General features: G+C 46.3%; 4 protein-coding genes across 5 annotated transcripts; 1 reads left to right on the top strand and 3 right to left on the bottom strand.

Moving 5' to 3' along the window:
- Nucleotides 1–114: 114 nt before the first annotated feature.
- On the bottom strand, nucleotides 115–6,369 carry LOC120976318 (uncharacterized). Of its 2 annotated transcripts, XR_006671502.2 has the most exons (3): nucleotides 6,045–6,369; nucleotides 1,706–5,943; nucleotides 115–1,625 (listed from the first exon to the last, which is right to left on the bottom strand). XR_006671502.2 is itself a non-coding variant. In XM_045234491.2 (2 exons), the coding sequence occupies exon 2, from the start codon at nucleotides 4,015–4,017 to the stop codon at nucleotides 2,953–2,955; it is 1,065 nt and encodes a 354-aa protein (XP_045090426.1). In that variant the 5' UTR covers nucleotides 4,018–5,943; nucleotides 6,045–6,369; the 3' UTR covers nucleotides 115–2,952. The 2 variants fall into 2 exon arrangements, 1 of the variants encoding a protein (XP_045090426.1); XM_045234491.2 differs by having other exon boundaries at nucleotides 115–5,943.
- A 2,157-nt stretch (nucleotides 6,370–8,526) lies between these two features.
- Nucleotides 8,527–9,480, bottom strand: LOC109756932 (uncharacterized). Its single transcript, XM_073509724.1, has one exon. It carries the CDS (start codon nucleotides 9,417–9,419, stop codon nucleotides 8,778–8,780), a length of 642 nt encoding a protein of 213 aa, XP_073365825.1. The 5' UTR covers nucleotides 9,420–9,480; the 3' UTR covers nucleotides 8,527–8,777.
- Nucleotides 9,481–12,708: 3,228 nt separating this feature from the next.
- On the bottom strand, nucleotides 12,709–13,989 carry LOC109756934 (uncharacterized). Its single transcript, XM_020315773.4, has one exon. It carries the CDS (start codon nucleotides 13,856–13,858, stop codon nucleotides 12,800–12,802), a length of 1,059 nt encoding a protein of 352 aa, XP_020171362.1. The 5' UTR covers nucleotides 13,859–13,989; the 3' UTR covers nucleotides 12,709–12,799.
- A 2,303-nt stretch (nucleotides 13,990–16,292) lies between these two features.
- LOC109756930 (uncharacterized) lies at nucleotides 16,293–20,112 on the top strand. Its single transcript, XM_020315770.4, has one exon. The coding sequence runs from the start codon at nucleotides 16,743–16,745 to the stop codon at nucleotides 19,791–19,793; it is 3,051 nt and encodes a 1,016-aa protein (XP_020171359.3). The 5' UTR covers nucleotides 16,293–16,742; the 3' UTR covers nucleotides 19,794–20,112.
- The last annotated feature ends 1,949 nt before the right edge of the window (nucleotides 20,113–22,061 follow it).

The following is a 22,061-nucleotide window of genomic DNA, read 5'->3' as shown; positions in this document are numbered from 1 at the left end:
CAAGGGTGGTGATATGCAGACCGTGCACAGCACCGCACACAAATACCCATAACTACTCAGCTTACTACTAACATTGAAGATGATTTCAGTACATGTGCATTCTTGTATTGAAGATACACAACCTAATGCATTTATTTAGATGACTAATGGGACTGAAAATTTTGGCATACAACGTGCAAGCGCCATTGCGGCAAACCACAAAATAAAGCCTAAAATATGACAGATAGCTAGGTCAACCTCACCGTACAAATCTTGAGAAAATTCCTCATGGTACAGTACAGGCTCCAAAAAAGTTCTTCTAAAGCCTAACCTCCCCTCCCAGACAGCATTGCTACTTGCGCTGCTTCTTCTTGGTATGCTCCACCTCTGCTTCTCTTCTTCTTCTTCTTCTTCTTCTTCTTCTTCTTCTTCTTCTTGTCGCTCCCCAAATCGGCATCGATGAAATCAGCTTCTTCTTTCTTCACCTCGGCGAACTCTTGGGCGGCGTGCTTCCGCTTCTTCCTTTCCTTGTCCTCCGTACCAACTACGGCATGGAGCATCTTCTTCTTGTGCTCCGGCTCCTCCTCTACACCAATCACCTCCTCATCTTGTTCTTCCCGCTTGACGATCGACCATGTCTTTCTCCTTCTCCTCTTTCTTCTTCCTGGGAACCAAACTGATGCCTTCTTTGTACAGGTAAGTAGCAGGACAACGATGCTGCATTAACAACTTGAGTAGTTGAGGTAAATGTATTCTTTTATGTAATTATTCTTTCTTTGCATCACCACGTGTATCAGTACACAGCAATAGTATAGTATACTTCCAAATGCTAATCTGAAGATCACAGGTCTCATCTATGGCACCAACAGGTTCCAATAAACAGACAGATTTAACAGTAGAGCAACCATCCATGGTATGAAACAGTATGAGGTCCCTCCGCCTCAATCAGCAGTGAAGTCTGATTTTACCAGCGTACAGTGTGGCCCTTGGATCCACGGTTTGGTCTATACGCCTGCCACTGAAAATCCAGATATTCATGTGGCAATGAATCCGCGGACGGCTCCCATCTGGGGTGGAGGTGCGCAAGCGCAATGGCCCTGGCTCCGGCCTATGCCCGCTGTGTGGTACCCCTGAAGATTCGAATCACATCTTCTTCTCCGCCTTCATCGCCGACCTGCGCTCGATGGCCGTCCGTCTGTCGCCGCCTCCCCCGGAGCCAGATTAGACGCCCGGCTTGGTCTACGGCTACGGCCGTTTCTTTTTTTGTGTTCTTTTGGGCTTGTTGAGCTGTGCCCTCAGCAGAACCTTTGTACTTCTTGTTGTGTGACTTGGGTGTGTGCGTGCTGGACTAGTCCGTGTATGTGTGCTCTTGGCGGTTTGCTTTATTTATAAAACGGGACGAAAGCCTTTTTCGGTAAAACAGAGAGTAGCAGCTGAAAGGCAGACAACAGAAGATGATATCAATCTTATACCATGATGAGATGAGAGCAACACTGGAATCAGTGAAGCTCTTGAGGAGCTGCGTGCGCCTTGGCTGGATCCCTAGCTCATGAGGACAGAGGTCGGACACTCTCCTCCTCCTTGTCCAGCACCATAGTCCCTCCTTGTCCAGCATCAGGGGTGGTGCAAGGGTGTGATTTCAAGTGCTGACATGAATTATATAGTACGTATAAGATATGCTGTTGTGTGATACTCCTATATATATGATAAAGCTGACAATTCCTACCTATTAATTCTTTCTTCCCATTAATTCTTTCCATCTTCCTTTAAGAGCACTTTAGTATCTGCTCTTCTCACAAGGACACAGCCAAAATAAATAAAAATAAAAATAAAAACAATAGCATGGGTGTTTTATTGGCTAGCAACAGCTTTAAAAGAAAGTGCTGTCACTGTGACTATTGCGACAAAACACAAAATGAAGGTTCAAACTGTAACTTACTTCAGTTAAATATATTCTTTTATGTAATTCTTCTTTCTTTGCATTACCACATCTATCAATTCAGTTTAGAGCAATGGTATAATTCCAAATGCTAATCTGAAGATCAAAAGTATCATCTATGGCACCTGTTAACAGGCTCCAAATATTAGAAGCACGGAGGAATAAGCCAGTAAGACATTAACATTAGTAGAGGAGCAACCATCCATGATATGAAACAGAGGCACAATAATTTTTCACTAATTAATTTCATTGCAACAATATATAGCATGGCATAAGTATCAGGAGTCAGAAAACAGAGCTGTTGAGTGAGTCTGAAATCAATCCTAGGATACGACAGCTAGGAAAACCTTACCGTACTACTCGTTCACCTGCATAAACTTGATATTACTAGAGGTTTCTGAAAGCCCCTTGAGTCGGCCATCCAAAAGGATAGGAAGATATCTTGGGCCGGGGAGATGTTCAGGTCGTCTTACCACAAAAACCCATCTCCAAAGAAAATCAAACCTACAGAAGCAACATATAAACGCAATAGCATAAACTCACCAGATCCTAAAACTCGGCTCTACGAGGACATACCTGCAACTCTCTGTCTCCATGACACCGCCACAAAGGACATGTGTACCAATTTGGGTCTAAGTTAGTTAGAAGAAATGATCCCCTCCCACCCTTTATAAAAATAAAATATTCTCAGATACAACCAAGCTGCAGCTGCTGTATGGAAATTCCCCCCAAACCACAGCAGCGTGCTCAGAAGCTTGACTTGGCCGTGAATAGATAGTCTACAAAATTCATCTGAAACTTTGAAGCATTTAAAATTTACTAGTATGGAAATTCAGCAGCACCACCAAACCACAGCAGCGCTCAATGGATAATCATCATATGTTCTGGATTTGCATTTGCACACACACACGCACACATAGCATGGGAAAGAAACATAATCTAAGCAAACATTCAAGAAATAAATGAAGCATCCAAAAACAGACTTGGGATGAGTAGGTAGTTTCCAAAGGCGCCATGCTGAAAGATGCATGTCTTCACATTGATTGGCTCTGCCTTGGGAACGGCAAGTCCATGCTTATTAATTCGTCTCCTTCTTCTTCTTCTTCTTCTTCTTCTTCTTCTTCTCCTACCTCTTGAGGAGGCTGTGACGACCTGTGATGCCTGTCCGCTAACGCCTCCATCCCCATGAACGACCAAAGGAGCCAGACTGTAGAGAGGTACTCCCCACCTTCACCCAAGCTCTTGGCATGCAGGTACCCCCTGCACTGGCTGGCCGAATAGCAAAGCATCTCCACCCACACACCTTGGATCACATCCCATCTCTCCACCTCATCCACCAGCTCCATCAGTACTTGGGCGAGCGAGTTTGCATTGTAAATCACACCACCTGAAGATGTGGGCATCGTAAGGATCTCCCTCGCAAGAATTTCGTCTGTCATGTCGACCGTAGACGCCTTGCTGTGTTTGACAATTTCGCCGCTGGCCAAGGTGAAGAGATCCGATCTGGTGCCAAGCATTAGCATCTCAGGATGGGAGAGAAGCAGGTACAACATATAGTTGGATATCTCCCGGCCGCGCCTTGTGGCTTCTCCTTGTCGACATTGAGGGGATGTGTTGGGGTGATAAAAGCAGAGGTCCGTGGCGATGTGCCAAATGAGGACACTCACATCGAATGGCTTATTCAAGCTCCTTCCCAGCCGACGGTGCCTCCTTAGAGCCCACTGGCCTCGGAGATCATTGAATCTCCTGTAGCTTGCGGCGTCGTACATGTACCTCTCCCAACCAATTTGCACGTGCCGCTGAACTGTCTCTGTGATCTGGTACGCTATAGGTACTTGCCGAATATACCAATGCTGGTTAACAAACTCCCTTAGAAATACAAAGGCAGCAAGCTTCATCAGGAATGTGGGCTTCTTCTTGCGAACACAGAAGGACATCATGTTGAACTGAGAAACCATACCGTGCCACCCTTGAGATAAATGCTCGCGGCCATATGAAGAAAACAAATGCTTGCAACATGGGATGCACTGGGCGAGTAGCATGCAGGGAAGCAACAACTCCAGCACGGTGGTGCAACACAAGAGAATGTAAGTCACCATGATATCCTTCTTGTTGTGACCATCCTTGTGGCTCACAGCAAAGAGCACCACAGAAGCTAAGGCCAGGGATGGAAAAAGGTAAACTGAGCACGCCGCACCAAGGCCAGTCAAATTTGATACTATTCTGGTGTACAAGATATAGAATCTATATTCGAGGCTCCCATAAAGCCTAGTGTATGCATGCGTATAACCCAACCTCACGAAATATGACAGCTCTTGAATCCGAACAGAGTATGGAGCGGACAGTTTTTTCTTCTATTAAAAATCCATGTAACAAAAAACTGTTCAACACATTTATAGAAATGTTCCTGTAATTGAAAAAACAGTTGAATGCATTTAAAAGAAATGTTCATGTTAGTAGAAAATGTATCCATGAAATAAAATTAAGTGGTCAGTATATTATCTTAAGATGGTCATGTAATTAAAAAGTGTTCAATGTATTTCTTAAGTATTCTTATAATAAAAAATGTTCATGCATTAAAAATCATGTAATCAAAAAATGTGTTCCTTCAACATTTCTAGTGTTTGATAACAAGTAACAAACATATAGAAGCTCAGGGTTTCTTCATACCGAACAGAGTATGGAGCAGACTGACCGTGATCCTCCTGTAAAACAGACATTTTTGCTTCATATACATATTTTTCAAGTGAGTATGTGCGCCCTTCATCTATTTGCATGGTTCCGAGGGCCTGCGTGCTGATGGAGCTGGCGGTCCTGAGGGCCCATGGCTTCTGGACTAATTTGATGATGCCAACAACAAAGAGCGAGAGCTCTGCTGCTAGCAAAGTTTTCTCGCCAGACCACCACTTGCACAAGAGGTACAAGGCTAGCGTGACCTTCCTTAGATACCAGGGTTACAATCTCTATGTTGTCCCCAAAGCCAAAGGTCGTTGTTTTGGAGGCTGTAGGCACTTATCCATGGCTGGCCGCCCAGGTGGATGAGGAGGACAGGCGCCCATACAACCTCCAGGGCGCCTCTGCTCTTCCCATCCAAACTCTGCTTCCTGCGGTCAAACAGGGTGGCGAGGGCGTAGATCGCTACGGCGTCGCCGCCTATGTATGCGATCCACACCAGCACTCGCAATCTCCTACGCATGGTAGGAGATCGACGCACCCAGAAAGACAAGTAGAGGAGGTACTGGATGAAGAGGCTGCCGAGGACGAGGATGCGCAGCTGCCACTCCTGCCACCATTCCACCACCACATCGCCTGAGAGACCCATGCACGCTCGAGCTGGGTCAAGAGTATTTTTTTTTCTTTCTATTTGTCTAGTCTAGGAACAAAGATATGAGTAGCAAGTCACTGTGTAATCAAGGGGAGGAGGAGGTTCTCAAATGAATGGTGGGCTTTTGAGGATGGTGCTGTGCCTTGCGTGTTGGTGATCGTTTTGCTTTTTGCTTTGGCTTTTGCTTTTGCTAAAGATTACCCCATCAGGGAAGCAATCAGGACATATAAAGTATCCAGTGCACCCAACCACCCGATTTTTACATTTAAAAAATCCTATTTATGAATGTCGGGAAATTCTGAAAAAACAATTGCGCTGCTCTAGTAACAAGAATCTATTTAGGTTTCGGCGAACCCGTTGCAGCAGACAAATGTATGATGTATACCCTCTGCCTCGATCAGACAGTGAAGTCTGATTTTACCAGTGTACAGTGTGGCCGCTGGATCCACGGTGTGAACCCTCTCTACGTCAGAGCCAAACTCGGATGGCAGGCAGGAACTCTGAACATCAACTATCCGGTGATCGATCTGTAGCCACATGGTTCCATCAAGAAACAAGACAAAGTTGATAACCTGACTGACCTTGATGAGATTGCCGGCCTCCTTGATTGCCATGACAATCCTCATCTGCTCGTCGAGCTGACGGCAGAGATGACAACTTTGATTGCATCTACGAGGCTCCCGTGGTCAAATAAATATCTCTGGTCATCAGACAGACAAATAAGAATCCACAGAGAAAAACAGTGAAAACAGAGTGTAGCTTGATGAGAGCACACAACAGATGATGATATTAATCTTATACCTTGATGAGAGCAACACCGGAGTCGATGAAGCTTTTGAGGAGCTGCGCCTTGGCTGGATCAAAAGGCGCAGCATCCCTAGCTCATGAGGACAGAGGTACAACAATATGCTTGCCTATCCTATGTGACCTGTGCCACCAATTTTATTACCAGGACCCTGCTCCTGTCCTCCTCATTGTCCAGTGTCATAGTTCCTGATTCAAATACCAAAAAATGCTCTGCTGGCTTCGGTGCGCTGCAAGGTCTTGGCTGCAATTTCAAGTGGTCAAAGGAATTATAAAGTTGACTGACAATTTCCACCTACAAAACAATCAATTGCTAAGTTTCAACAACCCTCACCTTCCCTTTAATTCTTTCCACCTTCCATTAAGTGCACTTTAGTATCTGCTCTGCTCTGCACACAAGGAAGGAACTCATCCATACATCCATGTTCAACTGTAATTATAAATCATCTGAGGAAGTACTTTTGGGTCTTTCATCCATATACATCCATGTCCGACTGTAATTATAAATCATCTGAAAAAATAATTTTGGGTCTTATTCAACCTCGGTGACTGTGGAACCTCTCTTTTCAATAAGCATTCCACCACTAACTTTGCGCCTGACTATGGTTTATCAACTCTTGACATCTTAAAAGAAAATAGTGATGATTACACCTTACTACTGCTATTTAAAAGACCATGCTGACAGAAAAGATATGCAACACTAGTCTCTTGAGCAAATTAAATTATGTCCTAAAACAGAGAAGGTGATGTTTATGTAAAGTTTTCGATATCGAACATGTGAGTACCATAATTGGGCCTAAAATGCGAAGTTTGACTAACTCAGACTGTCAGTGAGGAAAATCATTTCACGCACAAGAGTTGTCAGTGTGTGACTATTGCAGCAAAATAGAAAATGAACATTGGACACATCAGCTTGCAACTTACTAAAGTCAAAATAGAAAATTAATACTTGTCTTTGCTTTTCCAGGCTCAGAGCTGCCTCATGGTTCAGACTGCAACTTACTAAAGTCAATATCATTTGTGGTACATTATTTTCTCATACAATGACACACTTGACCGGAGGGCAGGTGTACACACAAGTTGCAGGACAGTAATGCAGGCTTCAGTAATAAACTTCACTACAGAGATCCTACATGTTCTCACAGGCACAGATATTAGTAAGCCATAACAGTAGAGTGGGCATAATAAGTTTGCATTTAGCGAGCTGTTGAGCCTACCAGAACCAGAGTGAGCATAATTTGTCATAACGATCAGGTGGCACAAAAGACAAAATAGAGCTGCTATGAGTCAAAAGACCGCAGCCTCGATTGTAAAATAAACATCAACCTCACTGTACCAATCTTCAAAAAAATTCCTCATGACACATCTCCAAGCAGTATGGCGTACATATCAGGTGTCACAGAACAGAGCTGTTGGGTGTACCTGGATCCGACTCTGCTGCTGGTCCATGATTGTTCTGCCTTGTACTGCTGTCCAACAGGGTGATCATCCTCCGTTTGGCACCGATCCTCGGCACATCAGCTCCCTTGGCTCCAGGCACGGCGACGGCTCCAGCGAGCATCTGAGACTGGACACGGCTGACAGAAAATGCTTGCAACAATAGTCTCTAAAGCAAATTAAATTCTGCCCGATATAATTTTCTCTTAAAACAGCAAAGTTGATGTTTATGCAAAGTTTTGATATCAAAGGCGCGAGCAACATAATGGGACACAAAATGCAAATGTTGACTAACTCAGACAGCTGTGTCAGCTGTCAGCAAGGAAAATCATCTCATGCACAAAAGTTATCAGTGTATGACTATTGAGGCAAAACACAGAATGAATCAGCTGCAAAGACAGCACTGAATCAGCGATTGCTCGTGTTTGTTTTTCAGGCTCAGAGCTGGCTCGTGGTCCAAACTGTAACTTACTGAAGTTTATATCAGTCATGGTACATTATTTTTCATACAATGACACACTTGATCTGTGAATAGATGTAAAGACAAGTAGCGAGGAAATAATGCTGCATTAAGCGCTCAGTTAAATGTTTCTGTATAACTTGTAACAAAATATAGTATAATTTCAAATTCTAATTTGAAGGACCAACAGGCTCCAATAAGTAGATTTCACTACAAACATCATAAGCACAGATGAATAAGGCCACTAACAGTAGCGTAAGCAACTAAGCATAGTAATAGTATGGAACTGAGGCATCTCAAGGCGGGGAACTGAGGCACGGATGAACCTATGAATTTATATCATTCGTGACACATTATTTTGCACACAGCTGGTTTGCAAAATGACACGCTTGATTAGAGGGCAGGTGAAAAGATAATGCTGCACTAAGGACTTGAGTTAAACCAAATAGATACTAGTATAATTCCAAATGCTAATCTGAAGGTGAGAAATCTCATCTATGGCACCTGTTAACAGGCTCCAATAAGTGGAAAAGGTCATACACATCCTCATAAGCATGGACAGATAAGTTAGTAAGCCAGTAATTTCATTGCGACAAGACAATGGCATTGCATAATGATAAGTGTCACAAGACAAAAACAGAGTCTACCAGAGTGGCCTGTCTTTAAAAGACTCAATTGTACTAGAATAATAAAGCCTAGAATGCGACAGACAGCTAAATCAACCTCACCGTTCTTCTAAATCATTGAAAATATCCTCCTCATGACACATTTGCAAGTAGGCAGTATGGGTTCTTGTTCCAAGGCCTAAACTAACCTCCCAGACAGTATTATTACTACTTGCGCTGCTTCTTCTTGGTATGCTCTGCTTCTTGGGCGGCGTTGCCATTGTCATCGGCGCCATCTCTGCTCCTCTTCTTCTTTTTCTGCTTCTTCTTGTCGCTCCCCAAATCGGGGTCGACGAAATCAGCTTCTTCTTCTTTCTTCACCTCGACCAACTCTTGTGCGGCATGCTTCCGCTTCTTCTTGTGCTCCTCTTGTTCTTCTTCCTGCTTGATGATGATGATGTCTTTCTCCTCCTCCTCCTTCTTCTTCTTCTTCTTCCTGGGAAGCAAACTGATCCCTACTTTGGACACCACCGCCGCCTCCTCCTCCTCCTGTTGGAGTTGGATCAAAGGGACATCTTCTTGCTCCTCCTGCTTGACGACACGCCTCTCTTGCTTGTTCCTCCGCTTCCTCTCACTGTCCTCCTCCACGTCCACGTCCACCTGTTGGAGCTGGAGGCGCTTGCGGAGGTCGATGAGGTAGAAGCGGAGGTCGCGGACGGCGTCGGCGGTGGTGCGGAGGTAGGTGGCGGCGTCGGAGGAGGGGAGGCCCGACGAGTTGCGCTCGCCGAAGCTTTCCAGGACGCGCTCGGCCTTCAACAGCGAGCACCGCTTGCTCTTCGAGGACACGATGCTGCCGGTCACCGCCCTCATCGCCGCCGCGCCGCCGGCAGCCGCTCTCCACACACGCTTCTCCTCTCCTAGGGTTGGGTTGGGTTGGGTTGGTTGGTTTTAGGTGGATTGATTGATGGGGATGCGATTTTGGGCCGCAGCCCACAAAATACTCTACTACGGTATGCATGCCACTGGGCCAACTAAAAAATAAAACTTGTTTCTATCCTTCTTATAAGGGCATCTCCAACATCGACCCCGCAAATTTCCCCCCGCATCTGTCCGTGGAGGGGGGATGCACAAGGCCGCCATCGCCCGCGTACATTTCAAACCACTTTTCAACTAACCGGACGAAATTCCCTTCACACAAACACGGTGGATTTTCATATAATCCAAACGAGATTCATGCAAACACGGCGGATCTTCATTACATTTCAAACATCTAGAAAAAAAACTTTTCACATCCCTATTTTTGTAATGTCCTAGGCTAGTAAATTTTTGGTTTAAATTTCAAACGAGTTTTAATTGGGGATTCACTAAACCCTAGCATCACATTAATAAACTAGGTTCAACTAAAATAAATTTCTCAATGAACCCAAAATGCCCTTCAAAAATGTTCATAATATAGGGAAAGAGGTTAAAACCTTAACCAAAGATGATGCACATTTTTCCATGGCATTTATGGACTTTGAGTTAACTCATATTATATTTGAATTAGAGTTATAAAAATCCTATAAATATTTCTATAGCTCCAATAATTCTAAAAGTTATAGAGGGTCTCTGGAATAATCCATATTGCATCCACTATTTTTCTCAGAATTTACTAAAATGATTTAGTAATAAATCAAAACAGAGAAATAAAAAAATAGAAAAGCAGAGAGAGGGAAGGCCTACCTAGCGGCCCACTGGTCGGCCCAGCACTGTGCTGACTTGTGCCGATCATCTTCAACCTCTGCCTATAGGCAGAGGCAAGACCAAACACGGCGCACGCACGCGCGCCACACCACCACCAGCCTGCCTGCCTCACGGACGCTGCAGATAAGCATCGAGTTGTTGTCCCAATCGAGCTAACGTCCTTCACTGCCCCCCCCCCCTCGCTCTCCCTTGCCTGCTTCTGCCATGGCCGAAGCTTCCATGGTCGCGCAGTCGACATAAACGCAGCCACCATGCTCCCTTTGATACCTCGACGTGTCCAGAGACTCCGCATCATCGCCTACTTCATCTCCGCCACGTGATAATCCACAAAGTATAGGGGATCGCAACAGTCTTCAAGTATAGGGGATCGCAACAGTCTTCGTCTCCACCTTGACCTCGTGATGGGCCCTGAGGAGGTCGTCGACGGCCTCGGCGGCGGTGAGGAGGTACGTGCCTACGTCGGAGGAGGGGAGGTTGGAGGCGGAGCTCTTGTAGAACCCAGCGAGGATGCCCTTGGCCTTGAGGAGCGAGCACGGCTTGGAGGAGACGATGGCGCCGATGACCGCCCTCATCGCTCGCCGCCGGCCACCGGCAGCCACAGAGAGAGACAAAGGGGCTGCTTGGTTGCTTCAGTGGACACAAAGAGAGGGGGCTCTCTCCTCTCCTAGGGTTTGGTTTATTTTAGGCAGCCAGGTGGGCTTTTGGGCCACAACCCACAGAATACTATGGTATGCATGGCATTGGGCCAACTAAAAAATCCTTGCAAATTTACAAAAACTAAAAAAAACTTGTTTCTAAAAAATAAAAATAAAAATAACGGACAAAAGTATCGGGTCATATGTGCAATGAGAGTGATATTTTCTCTACTATGCAAATAATATGATCACAATTTTTTTATCCAACTGCAAAACACTAGACAGTGGCCAAGCGTTTAAAGTCATAACTCACGTCAATCCTCTAGAACAGTTTATATACGATTATTCTAATTAGTGGGCTAATCTGGTATTTTTGGATTGTCAAGGGTTAAATTTATCGAATAATCTTATTTGATAACCTCGGGTCATCTGCAAAAAGACCCTCATAATCCACATCCGTCGGATATTATCGATAACATATCCACCGAATATTGGGCTGATCAAAATTTGTATCCGCATCCATACTCGGTGGATTCGTGCAAGTGCATACCATATCCCTAAAAACAGATGCAGATGTGGATTCTAAACGGAAATTGTCCGTGCCATTTACATCCCTAGGTGTCACTGATGCATGTAGTCGCTCCGTTAACAATGTTGGACATACATTTTTGTTTCAAGGACTAAAGCGTCAGCATATGCTGGTTGTTAACATTAGTCCCTTTAGTCGTCCGTTGTTAACCACCGGAATTTACCAAGGGGTTTTCAACTAAGACGGCATTGCAAGGTTCAGATGTGTTACACTAATTTCTTCTTGTTGTTATTGTTGTCGTGGTGAGAACTAATATGAAAGTCGAACAAACAAAGACCTAACCCAGGCACCTTTGAAGTCTAACTACTATGATTTGATACAAGTTACAAGACTAAGGAAGGAGCACAACAACAATTACATCCATAGAGGGAACATGTAAGGGTACCGCAAACACTTTTGGTGTTACTAATGCACATATAGCCACTCCCGGTAACGATGTGGGAGATAAATTTTTGTTTCGAGACTCTACATACGCTTGTTACTAACATTACTTCCTTCAAAACCGCCCGTTGTTAACCATCGGAATCTACTAAGGGTTTTTTTAACTAAGGCGACATTGCAAGGTTTAGACGCGTTACACTAGTTTTTTGTTGTTGCTCTAAGAACTACTATAAGAGTCAAACAGATAAGGCTTTTGAATTCTAAATACTATGATTTCATAGCAAGTGCGAGACCAAGGAAGGAGCACAACTGTGACATGTGCGGGGGTTCAAAGACAAAAAGAATCGTTGATGCTTCATACACTCTCGAATTCTGCTTTTAACTATTACACCTAAAAAATATAAGTCTTGTAGATTTAGAAACATCTATCATGTTATTTGCTAATTTCATACACTCTAGATACTTCCACAAAGTTCACAAGTTTCTTGTGGAGTTTTTTTTTTTTGAAGCAGTTTCTTGTGGAGTTTGGGCCAGCAATGAAGCGTATATTCATTGGTCGGCCGGCACCAAATAAGAGGCCCGTTTCATGTTAGTACATGACACATCATCGGATTGAGTATTTTTAGGATTTTCTAAAAAAAAGAGTATTTTTAGGAGAGCTTTCAGGCCGAGGATAATAAATTTTCCGGCGATGCACACGGGCAGAATTTTACAGGGTTTACGGGCTGGCATAGTTTGATTGGGGTTAGAAAGAGAAAATCAGGGGGGAGAGGTTAATTAGTGTTAAGGCACCCCGTTGTTAGCCCGTGCGTGTAGGATTGCTCTTATTTATTTGCATATAGTTACATCCTCGACTGAGTATCTACCGCCGTTTCCAGTGGCCGGCGAGTCGGCGACGGCGCTCATTTCTTTGCAGCAGCAGCTTTGTCGCTCTTGTCGGCTCCGGCCGCGTGCTTCTGCTTGTCTTTCCTGGCGGAGGACTTGGCGGAGAGGTTGAGGTGCACGCCTGGGTCGCCGCCGCTGCAGGAGCTGTGCAGCAGCAGCGAGTTGTTGATCACCTGCACGTTGCTGTTGATCAGCGCCCTCATCATCCCCTGCTTCTTCTCGCCGTCCACCGGCTTCCCGTCCAGCCGGTGCCCGCCCTGGTGCTCCTTCCATGAGCCGTCCTTGCTCTTGCCGCCCACCTTCATGGACGCGCCCTTGTTCTCCCCCGCCAGCGTGATCGCGCTCGCCCCCGGGTGCCCGTGCCCGGAGCCGGTGGCCCTGCGCACCATGTCGGCCTTGAGCTCGCCGTGCAGCTTCCCGTGCTCCTTCCCCTTGTGCTTGCCCTCCTCGCCGCCGTCAGCATGGTGCTTCTTCTCCTTGTCTTTCTCCTTCTCCTTCTCCTTGTGCTTGCTGTCCTCATCGCCGGCGTCGGCATGGTGCTTCTTCTCTTTATCCTTGTGCTTGCTGTCCTCACCGGCGTGGTTCTTCTTGTCCTTGCTCTTGTGCTCGTCCTTCTTCTCCTTGTCGGCCTCCTTCTCCTTGTGGTGGTGTTGGGCGGCCTTGCCGTGCTTGGTCTCAGCCGCAGCGGCAGTCGGGTGCACGGCGGCTTTCTCCGGCTGCGGGACGACCTCCACGTCCTTGTGCTTGGGCTTTGGAGGCGGCCTGGCAGTAGCACCGGCGTTGGAGTTGCTGTTGGGCGGCTCTCGGATGGGCGCGAGCGGCGAGGCCCGGGACGGGGACGGGCGGGAGGACGCCTGGCTCTGAGCCGCACGAGGAGGAGTGGGTTGGCGGGGGTGGGAGGGCGACGGGCGGCGCGGCGAGGACGGCACTGCGGGCGAGGACGGCAGTGCTGGCGAGGACGGCGCTGCGGGCGGGGAGAGGCGGCGCGACATCTGCGGGCGCACCGGGGGCGGCGGCCCGCTCCAGTAGGGGAACCAGTAGCGCGGCGGCTGCTGGTTCTGGTCGCCGTCCGCCATGGCTTTGAACGTACGTACTGGGACTGGGAGCAAGCTGAAGACACCGGCCGGCGATGGCAATGTGTTTGGCTGCTGGTTGACTACACGGCGACGGCGGTGGGATTGCTATTTATAGTGGAGAAAGGCGGTCTCAATCGAGAGGGGGAAGGCGAAGCTAGCAGAGGATCGAAGATGATCGGCGGCATGGAAATGGAATCAGATGCTGCGTGCACTCACCCCTACATACACTTACACAAACTTGGAATATCTCTCTCTGCTCCCTCCGGCTCTGCCCTGTCTCTCAAGTTTTCCAGTAGTGCCTTTGCTGCTTTTACAAGGAAGGGAATCCATGTCCATCCAGGGGCTTCTGCAAAAATAAAAATAAAATCTACCTTTGGTTTTTGGATCGACAGTGTGGGCCCTGCCTGTCAGCAGGAAGAAAGAGATGCTGAAAAATAAATGGATGGGGGTGAGACTCGAGCAAAACACATCTTGAGGCAAATGGTGTTTGGTTGTCTGCGCCCATTTTTCCTACATTGCTTGTGTTTCTCTCATGGGTCTGGCTGAGGTAAAACACCCCCAAACCCAATATCTGCAAATAGTTTGGTTGCCCACATCTAGGGTTGGCTGCACGAGGCAGAATGGCAGGGTTTCGCGCGGGCAGTCCTTCGCCTGGGCCGCCCACCTACACGCCACTTGTTATTTCCTGTCGCGCGAACAAAAAAAACTGATAGAAGCAAGATTCAATCCTGCGACCTCGCACTACGCAGGTTCAAACCTCAAGCGGAAAACCAATACACCACACGTCAACCACTAGTGATAGAGGCGCAAAACGCAACAAGAACACATTGCAGTCGTCGAGATTTGAAATGCCGTAATTCTTTTGATATTCCAAACTCTTTAAATAGTGAAACCATTTTGTAATTCCGATTTTTATCAAAAAAAAAAAGAAAAATGCAAACATTTTCTGAAATTACCGGATTATCAACAGATTTCAAATTTGGAACAAAAATTGGAAACAAGAACATTTTTTTAATTCTGGACAAAAAGTTAAAACATGAACACTTTTTTCGAAATTGTAAACAAAATTGGCATGCTTTTGGCGAAATGTGAACAAAATTTGAAACATTGTAACATTTTTTTAAATTGCGAACAAATTGTTGAAACCATGTACATTTTTATGAAAAATTGTGAACAAGAATTGAAAACACGAGCAATTTTATGCAATTACAAACATTTTTTCGTAAAGTGCAAACATTTTCTTAAATAGCGCAAACATACTGAGAATTTGTGGAAAAAATTAAAAACATGAACAAATTCGAAAACAAGAACAATTATTGAAATTCCCAAACATTTTCTTATTTTGTGAACTTTAAAATATGAATTCTTTTTGAATTCATGAACAAAATTTTAAAATGCGAACAGTTTTTGAAATTCCAGAACATTTTTTGAAATTATGAACAAAATTTGAAAATGTTTTTTTTCTCAAATGTTGAACAATTTTAAAATTATAAAAAGAAATCAATTTTTTGAATGTTTTTTGAAAATAAGTGAACAACTTTGGAAATTCTAATTTTTTTGAATTTTGAACATTTTTTCTATTTCGAACAAAAACGAAAAATAGGCAAATTTTGTGAAATTTGGTACAAATTTTGGAAAATGTGATTTTCTTGAAATTTCTAAACTTATTGTGAAAAACGAAAAAAATAAAGAAAGTAAAATAAAAAGAAAAGAAAAATAGAAGCAAAAAAGGAAAAAGGAAAAAACAAAAATAAGAAACGAATGAAAACCGAGAAAACACGAAAGGAAATAGCACAGGAAAAAAACCCGGTTCCAAGAACCTTCTAGAAGGTTTCCAAAACCGTTGGCCGCACTGTGTAAAGCTGTAAGTGGGCCGGCCCAAGTCTCCTCGCTCTCATACTTGCCCCTGTGCGAAACCCCGACAATTCGCCGCAGAGAGCGGCGAATAGGGTTTTCCGCACAAGGGAACTAATATTGACCCATCGTTTTGTTGTGTGTGTTGACTAGGTGCACATAACACACGTTATTTGGTTACAAACTGCATAAAATCTTGTCATCACTTCTCACTAGTGGTAACCTTACTATACATGATCTGAACATAACTTCAGTTCTAGCTAGGAAACAAATGACAGTTCATTCTAGCTACTAACAAATGGCAGTACAAATTATGAAGAGCCATATGGATGAATAGGGAAAAGTTCATCGGTGCTAACTAGGTGGAAGTCCATCCTCTTCCTCTTGTTATGCTTATGTTGTTTCTTCTTCTTCTTCTCCTCTATTGTTCTTCTTCTTCTTCTTTAGATCCTTATCTGACCTATGTTATCCCATATTGCATGTGCCCATTCCATCCTTTTGTTCTTCCAGGCTTCATTATCAAATGCCTCCACACCATGGCCAGAGCTGACAATATCATGGGTCGTCACCTCTCCACCGGTTCATCACAAACCCATTGTAGTACTAGAAGATTGGAGCGAGCGAGCGAGAGAATCTCCACGTGGTGTGCAGGAGAACTATGCCACCGCTCCACTCACCCACTCCCCTCTAGTGAAGTGAATAGCAAGAAGGCAGGCTGCCTGCTCGTCTCCTCTCCCCACTCCCCACTCCCCACCCAACCCTCGCCGGCGCCGGCGCCGCCCCACCCCACCCCACCGGACCCGGAGAAGAAGGGAAGGAGATCTCATCCAATCTCAAATCTCCAACCTTTTTTTCTTTCCCGTCGGCGCCTCCTCATCTCAAACCGCCCCGCCCGCATTAAGGGAATCTCCTTCCAAATCCAATCCAATCGGATCCATCCATCCGCCAGCCCTAAACCCCCTCCCCTCCTCCCCCAAATCCATCCACCCACCCGCCGCCAATCCCAATCCCAATCCCCTCCCCTGCGCCGATGGCGACGGACGATCCCGAGCCCCCGCAACCCCAAACCCTAGCCGCCGGGGAGCTCGTCTGGGCCAAGACCAAGGGCCGCCACCACTGGTGGCCAGCGCGCCTCCACGCCCCATCCACCTCCACCCAACCACCCCTCGTCTCCTCCCTCGGCGCCGAGTACTCCGACGACCACCGCCCCGCCGTGGCCGTCAAGCCCTTCCTCGCCGCCCCCGACGCCGACGCCCTCGCGCGGGCCAACAAAGGCCTCGCCTTTGTCGCCGCCGTCGCCCACGCCAGGGCCACGGCCGTCGGCATCCTCTGCGACGCCCTCACCTGCCCCTGCGCCCGCGGCCCCCAAGAATCATCCGAGGCCGACGACAACAACAACAAGGTCGTCATCACCGCCGTCGCCAACCTCCTCGAGCCCCGGGAGTTCCTCGCCGCGCTCGGCAGCGCGGCCGTCGACGCCCCCGCCCTCGGCCTGCTGGACCACGCCCGCCTCAAGAGCTGGGTCCAGGCGCTCGCCCAGGGATGGGGCTACCAGCGCCGCACCAAAGACGACCTCATCGACAAGATTGATCTCGACATGCTGGCCGCCTCTGAAGAGGAGGAGGAGGAGGAGAAGAAGGCCGTGGTGGTGCCGCTGCACAAGACGCCCAAGCAGAGCAAGAGCCGCACCAAAGCCCCCACTCCCAAGGACAAGGAGGAGCAGGAGGAGGAGGACAAGGACAAAGCCGAGATGGCACACAAGACCCCCAAGCAGAGAAGGAGAGCCTCGCTCATGGACTCCGAGGAGGAGGAGGAGCAGAAACTCAGCAGCCAGAACAAGGATGAGAGCGGCACTGCCCTCTCCGGGAGGCGCGAGCGCAAGAAGAGCAAGTATCTCTCGCCGCCCTACACCAACATCGGCGTCTTTGCTCTTGAGGACAGGTCAGATGATTCGCCAAAGAAATCACCGCCCACCAGCGCTGCTAACAAGGATGAGAGCAAGTATAACAAGGGGTCACCACATGAGAAGCAGCTGAAGAAGAAGAGCAAGGTGGTGCCGCCGCCGCTTCCGCTGGACAATGTTGCTGCTCAGGAGGTCCTGCTGCTGCTGCGCTGCTTCGGGGAGGACGTCTCTCACAAGAGGCACTTCCCCAAGGCCGCGGAGGACTTCCTTGGCCTGCTCAGGAGCTCCGTATTTGCTGAGGGTGCTCACCATGACTCCTACAAGGACCATGAATGCCCGGTGCCCAAGAATGCTGCTGCAGACGGCCCTGTTGCTGCTGGCCTGGTTTCAGATTCAGCTGCTACTCCGAAACAAGGCAAGGGTAAGCGTGGTAGAAAGAAGAAGGATCAGGATGGCAGTGCCGATTCTTCTTCTATCAACAACAACAACAACAACAAGAAGAAGACGGCCGCTCTTGACTGTGCAGCGGAGGATGCTTCTGAGGAGAATAAGAAAGAGGAGAATGTTTCTGAGAAGAAGAAGAGGGGCAGAAAGAAGAAGGAGCAGGATGGAACCTCCCCAAAAGGCTCTGTTATCAACAAGAGGAAGAAGATGGACAAAACCTCCCCAAAAGCAACTCTTGGGCCTGGCTCTGGCTCTGGCTTGGTTATCACACCCGCTATTCCTATCAGGCAGGTGAGTGCTCAAGATATCATGAGCCAAGTCAAACCAGGCATGGGAGCTGGGGTTCCTGATCCCAAGATGAAGAACAGCTTGTTGGTGTCCAAGAGCCCTATTTCAGCTACAATGTCTGGAGGAGTAAAATCAGGAGAGGAGCAGGAGCAAGGGGACGGTGGATCCGTTGTGAATGCTTCATCTGACCAATCTGCCAAAAAGAATGAGGAGGAAGCAACAAAGCCAGCAACTGATATGATGAATGTGGACGGAGATGTGCCCCAGACTCAAGTTACAGTGCCTATGAATGTGGATATGAACGTGGATACTACTCTTAGCCAAGATGTTGCTGCCAAACATCAGGCTGACGTTAAAATGCCTGAAGCTGCTGGTATGAATGCGGATATTCTTAACGCAGATGTTCCTGCCGCAAGTGCACACGCACAAGTGATGACTGTGCCTGAAACTGGTGGTATTCAGTTATTAGATATGAATGTGGAAAGTGTTGTAGATGTGCCTGTCGTCACAAGTGTCCAGATGGAAGCCATGGAGCTGGAAGCTAGTATTCCTGTACTAGATATAAATGAACAAGTTGCTGCTGTTGAAGATGTGCCTGCTACAAGTGGCTCGCTTCCACCTATCCATGGAGATATCATATCCCAGCCCGCCGATGAAAACAAAGACAAGGCAAGTGTGCAAGTTCGTGCAGTTCAAGAGTCATACACATCTCTGATTCAGGCGATGCTGCCGGAAACGTACAAGAAAGTGGAGGAGGTCGCTGCTGGAGATGATGAGACTCAAAAGGTTGAACAGACTAGCCAGAACAAGGCAGTTGCTGATGGAGCTAGCCATTCTTCTCCTGCAAAAGGTACTAGTGGTGGTACCAATGGGAGCCCCTGCCCTGATGCACCCAACTCTGCCCAGAAGAGGAGAAACAAGAAGCCCGCAGCAGCATACTTTGCCAACCCAGCAGAGATCCGGGTGAAATTCTTGGACGGCACCATGGTCCCCACCAAGGAGGAGCTGCTCTCAGAGTTCCGCAGGTTTGGCGTCCTGGTGGAGTCGGAGTGCGACATATCAGAAGAGCGCCGCGACGCGCGCGTGGTGTTTGGGAAGAGCACCGAGGCGGAGGCGGCCTACACCAAGGCGGAGATCCCAGGCATCTTCGGGCAGTTCGGGCCCCCCTGGGCCACCCTGGGGCTCAACTACCTGGAGGCGATCACGCTTGCACCTGCCCGTCCTGCCAAGCCCCCGCTGGCTCGTGCCGACATGAGGAAGAACGTGGAGAACATGATCTCGTCCCTGAAGAACGGTCGGTCTTTGCCGGCTCCCGCTCCCGCTGGAGGAGCCGGAGCGGCGCCCGTGTCGGCGAGCCTCCTTGCTGAGATGCAGCGGCTCCTGTCCAAGCTCGACAAGACGCAGCCGCCCCCTGGGCCTTCGGGCTCGGCTCCTCCGTCGTCGTAGGCCTTCCCTGCCGTACTGATGGATGGATGGATGGGGCTTGTGTTGCTCCTCCCTAGCTTAGCTAGCTAGTTAGTGAACTACGTCTTAATATTTTCGATCTAGGCATGAACGCACGCACTCGCATATGCTGGCTGTCTTTTGTTGATTATTACATAGAGATGCTGCCGCTGTTGCTTTTATTATTTCCAGTCGAGTTGATGATGATGAACTAGATGTACTAGTAGTAGCCAGTGACTTCTTCTGTGTGGATGGATGGATGGATGGATGGCAGACGTTATTTTGTCATCATCAAATCATTTCTGCTTGCTTTTCTGCATCATCATCGTCGCAGTTGCTTTATTTTGTTATGCATCTCATCATCATCATATATAGTATCATCACACTGATGATTGAGAAGCAATCAGCCATGTGGTTAGTGGATTCATAGTTGCCATGCTTTCCATTCCAGGGGACATCTCCACAGAGTTATGTGGCTGTGAATTCATTCATTCATTCCATTCCCAGTATGAATCAACATATATCTTGGCAACACTAGGGGGTAGGATTTAGCATCCATTGTGCAGGATTTACCTCAACTAATTGCATAGATGCATTGATATTCCATAATAAATACAAGCTTAGGAAACATCAACTGCCTAAAAAGCAGCTTATTTGGCTGCTACCTGATTGTACTGTGAATACCAAGAGTCCACATCTTAATAGGGATTTATCTCAAGATGCATGTACATTTTGCATTGCATTGCCTGCACAATCACTCTTCTTGCCATCTTCTTTTACTTTCCCACACCCTGAGGGTCCATGATGCGTTTCTTTACCGCATAGTTTCGTCGTGGTCGTGTTCAACACAACTATGATTCGTCCAACTTTGTTCGTTCAGAATCAGATCATTTTGAGTCCCTGGAATGGAATTTATTGTCCTATTAGCCTGTGCAATGTGTTGTGTGAAATTAAGAAAGGAAACAATGGCTTTTGCAAATTCAGATAATTTGTGCAAAAGAGAAAACTAAACCTAGATAATTAGTGAGCGTTTTCAGATAGATACCTCACACTTACTTGCTGTTTATAGTGGATATTCGAGGAGATCAGGAAATACATTTGGCTCTGAAAAAAATCTTTGTAAAAATACTTTTATTAAATGTTTTGTACCATTCAGAAAAATGTTTGTGACATTTAGAAAATGTTCACATATTCCCAAAAATGACTGTGACATTAGAAAAAAAGTTTGAACAATTTGAAAATGTTTGCGTAATTTAAAAAAAATATTTCATACCATTTAAAACATGCACATGAGATTAAAAAACGTTCAATCGTTCCAATAAACAGTAGTGACACTTTTTACAAAACAAATTTTTATACAACCTAAAAACGTGGTCATGTAATATAAAAAAAGTTGAAAAATTCAAAAAATATATATTTGACTCAAAAAACCCACACATTTCAAAAACAAATTGTTCGTGACATTTTAAAATTTTTAATAGACTGTAAGACAAATGTTTGCATAATATTAAGAATTATTTTTGCAGCATTCAAAACAAATGTTCAACATGCATTGGAAAAATGTTATTCAAAGGAAATGTTCCAAACATGTATATCGAAGAATGTTCCAAAAATTGTCATGTATTTGAAGTTTGAAGAATGTTGAATGTTTCAAAAACAACATACTAAATGTTTATTAAATGTTCCAAAAATGTCATGTATTTGAAGAATGTTGAATGTGTATTGAATTTTTTACGCATGTATACATAAACGTACAAACAATGTAGTTTTACGCGTGCGGATCGTTTTTTTACTCTTGCAGTTTAGATTTTTAGGTTGTTCATTGGCTTGGCTTCGGCGACGGCGATGGCGGCGTTGAATAAAATTTCTTCAGATCCTACTCCGACAAGGCGATCGGTCCTATGGTTGGGGATGGATTTGAAAATTAGTCTGTTCAAGCAAGGATGGCGTGGCGACGGCGACATCCTCGTGGTGGACCTGTGTCCTCGGGCTCAGCTGTTGCGACCGTGTTTGCTCCAATGCCAGCGCGGAGCTTGGGAGGTAGTTCAGGGGCAGATGCAGATTGTGGTCTGCATCGGCGGCATCTGGAAGATGGTGGATCGTATGCTGGGTTCGTGGTTCGTGGATGGCAGATGTAGTTCAGGGGCAGATGTAGCTTTCTTTCTTTTTTGGGTTTATTTTTTGGTTTTTGTTATTCTTTTGTCATTTTTTTCTGTGTTTCTTTTTCCTTTTTTTAGTTTTCGTTCGTTTTCTTTGTACATGTTTCGTATA

The sequence above is a fragment of the Aegilops tauschii genome, chromosome 3, assembly GCF_002575655.3.
Source record: "Aegilops tauschii subsp. strangulata cultivar AL8/78 chromosome 3, Aet v6.0, whole genome shotgun sequence".
NCBI classification, from domain to species: domain Eukaryota; kingdom Viridiplantae; phylum Streptophyta; class Magnoliopsida; order Poales; family Poaceae; genus Aegilops; species Aegilops tauschii.
Note: the sequence above shows the minus strand (reverse complement) of the source record. Positions and strands in the feature narration are given on the sequence as shown.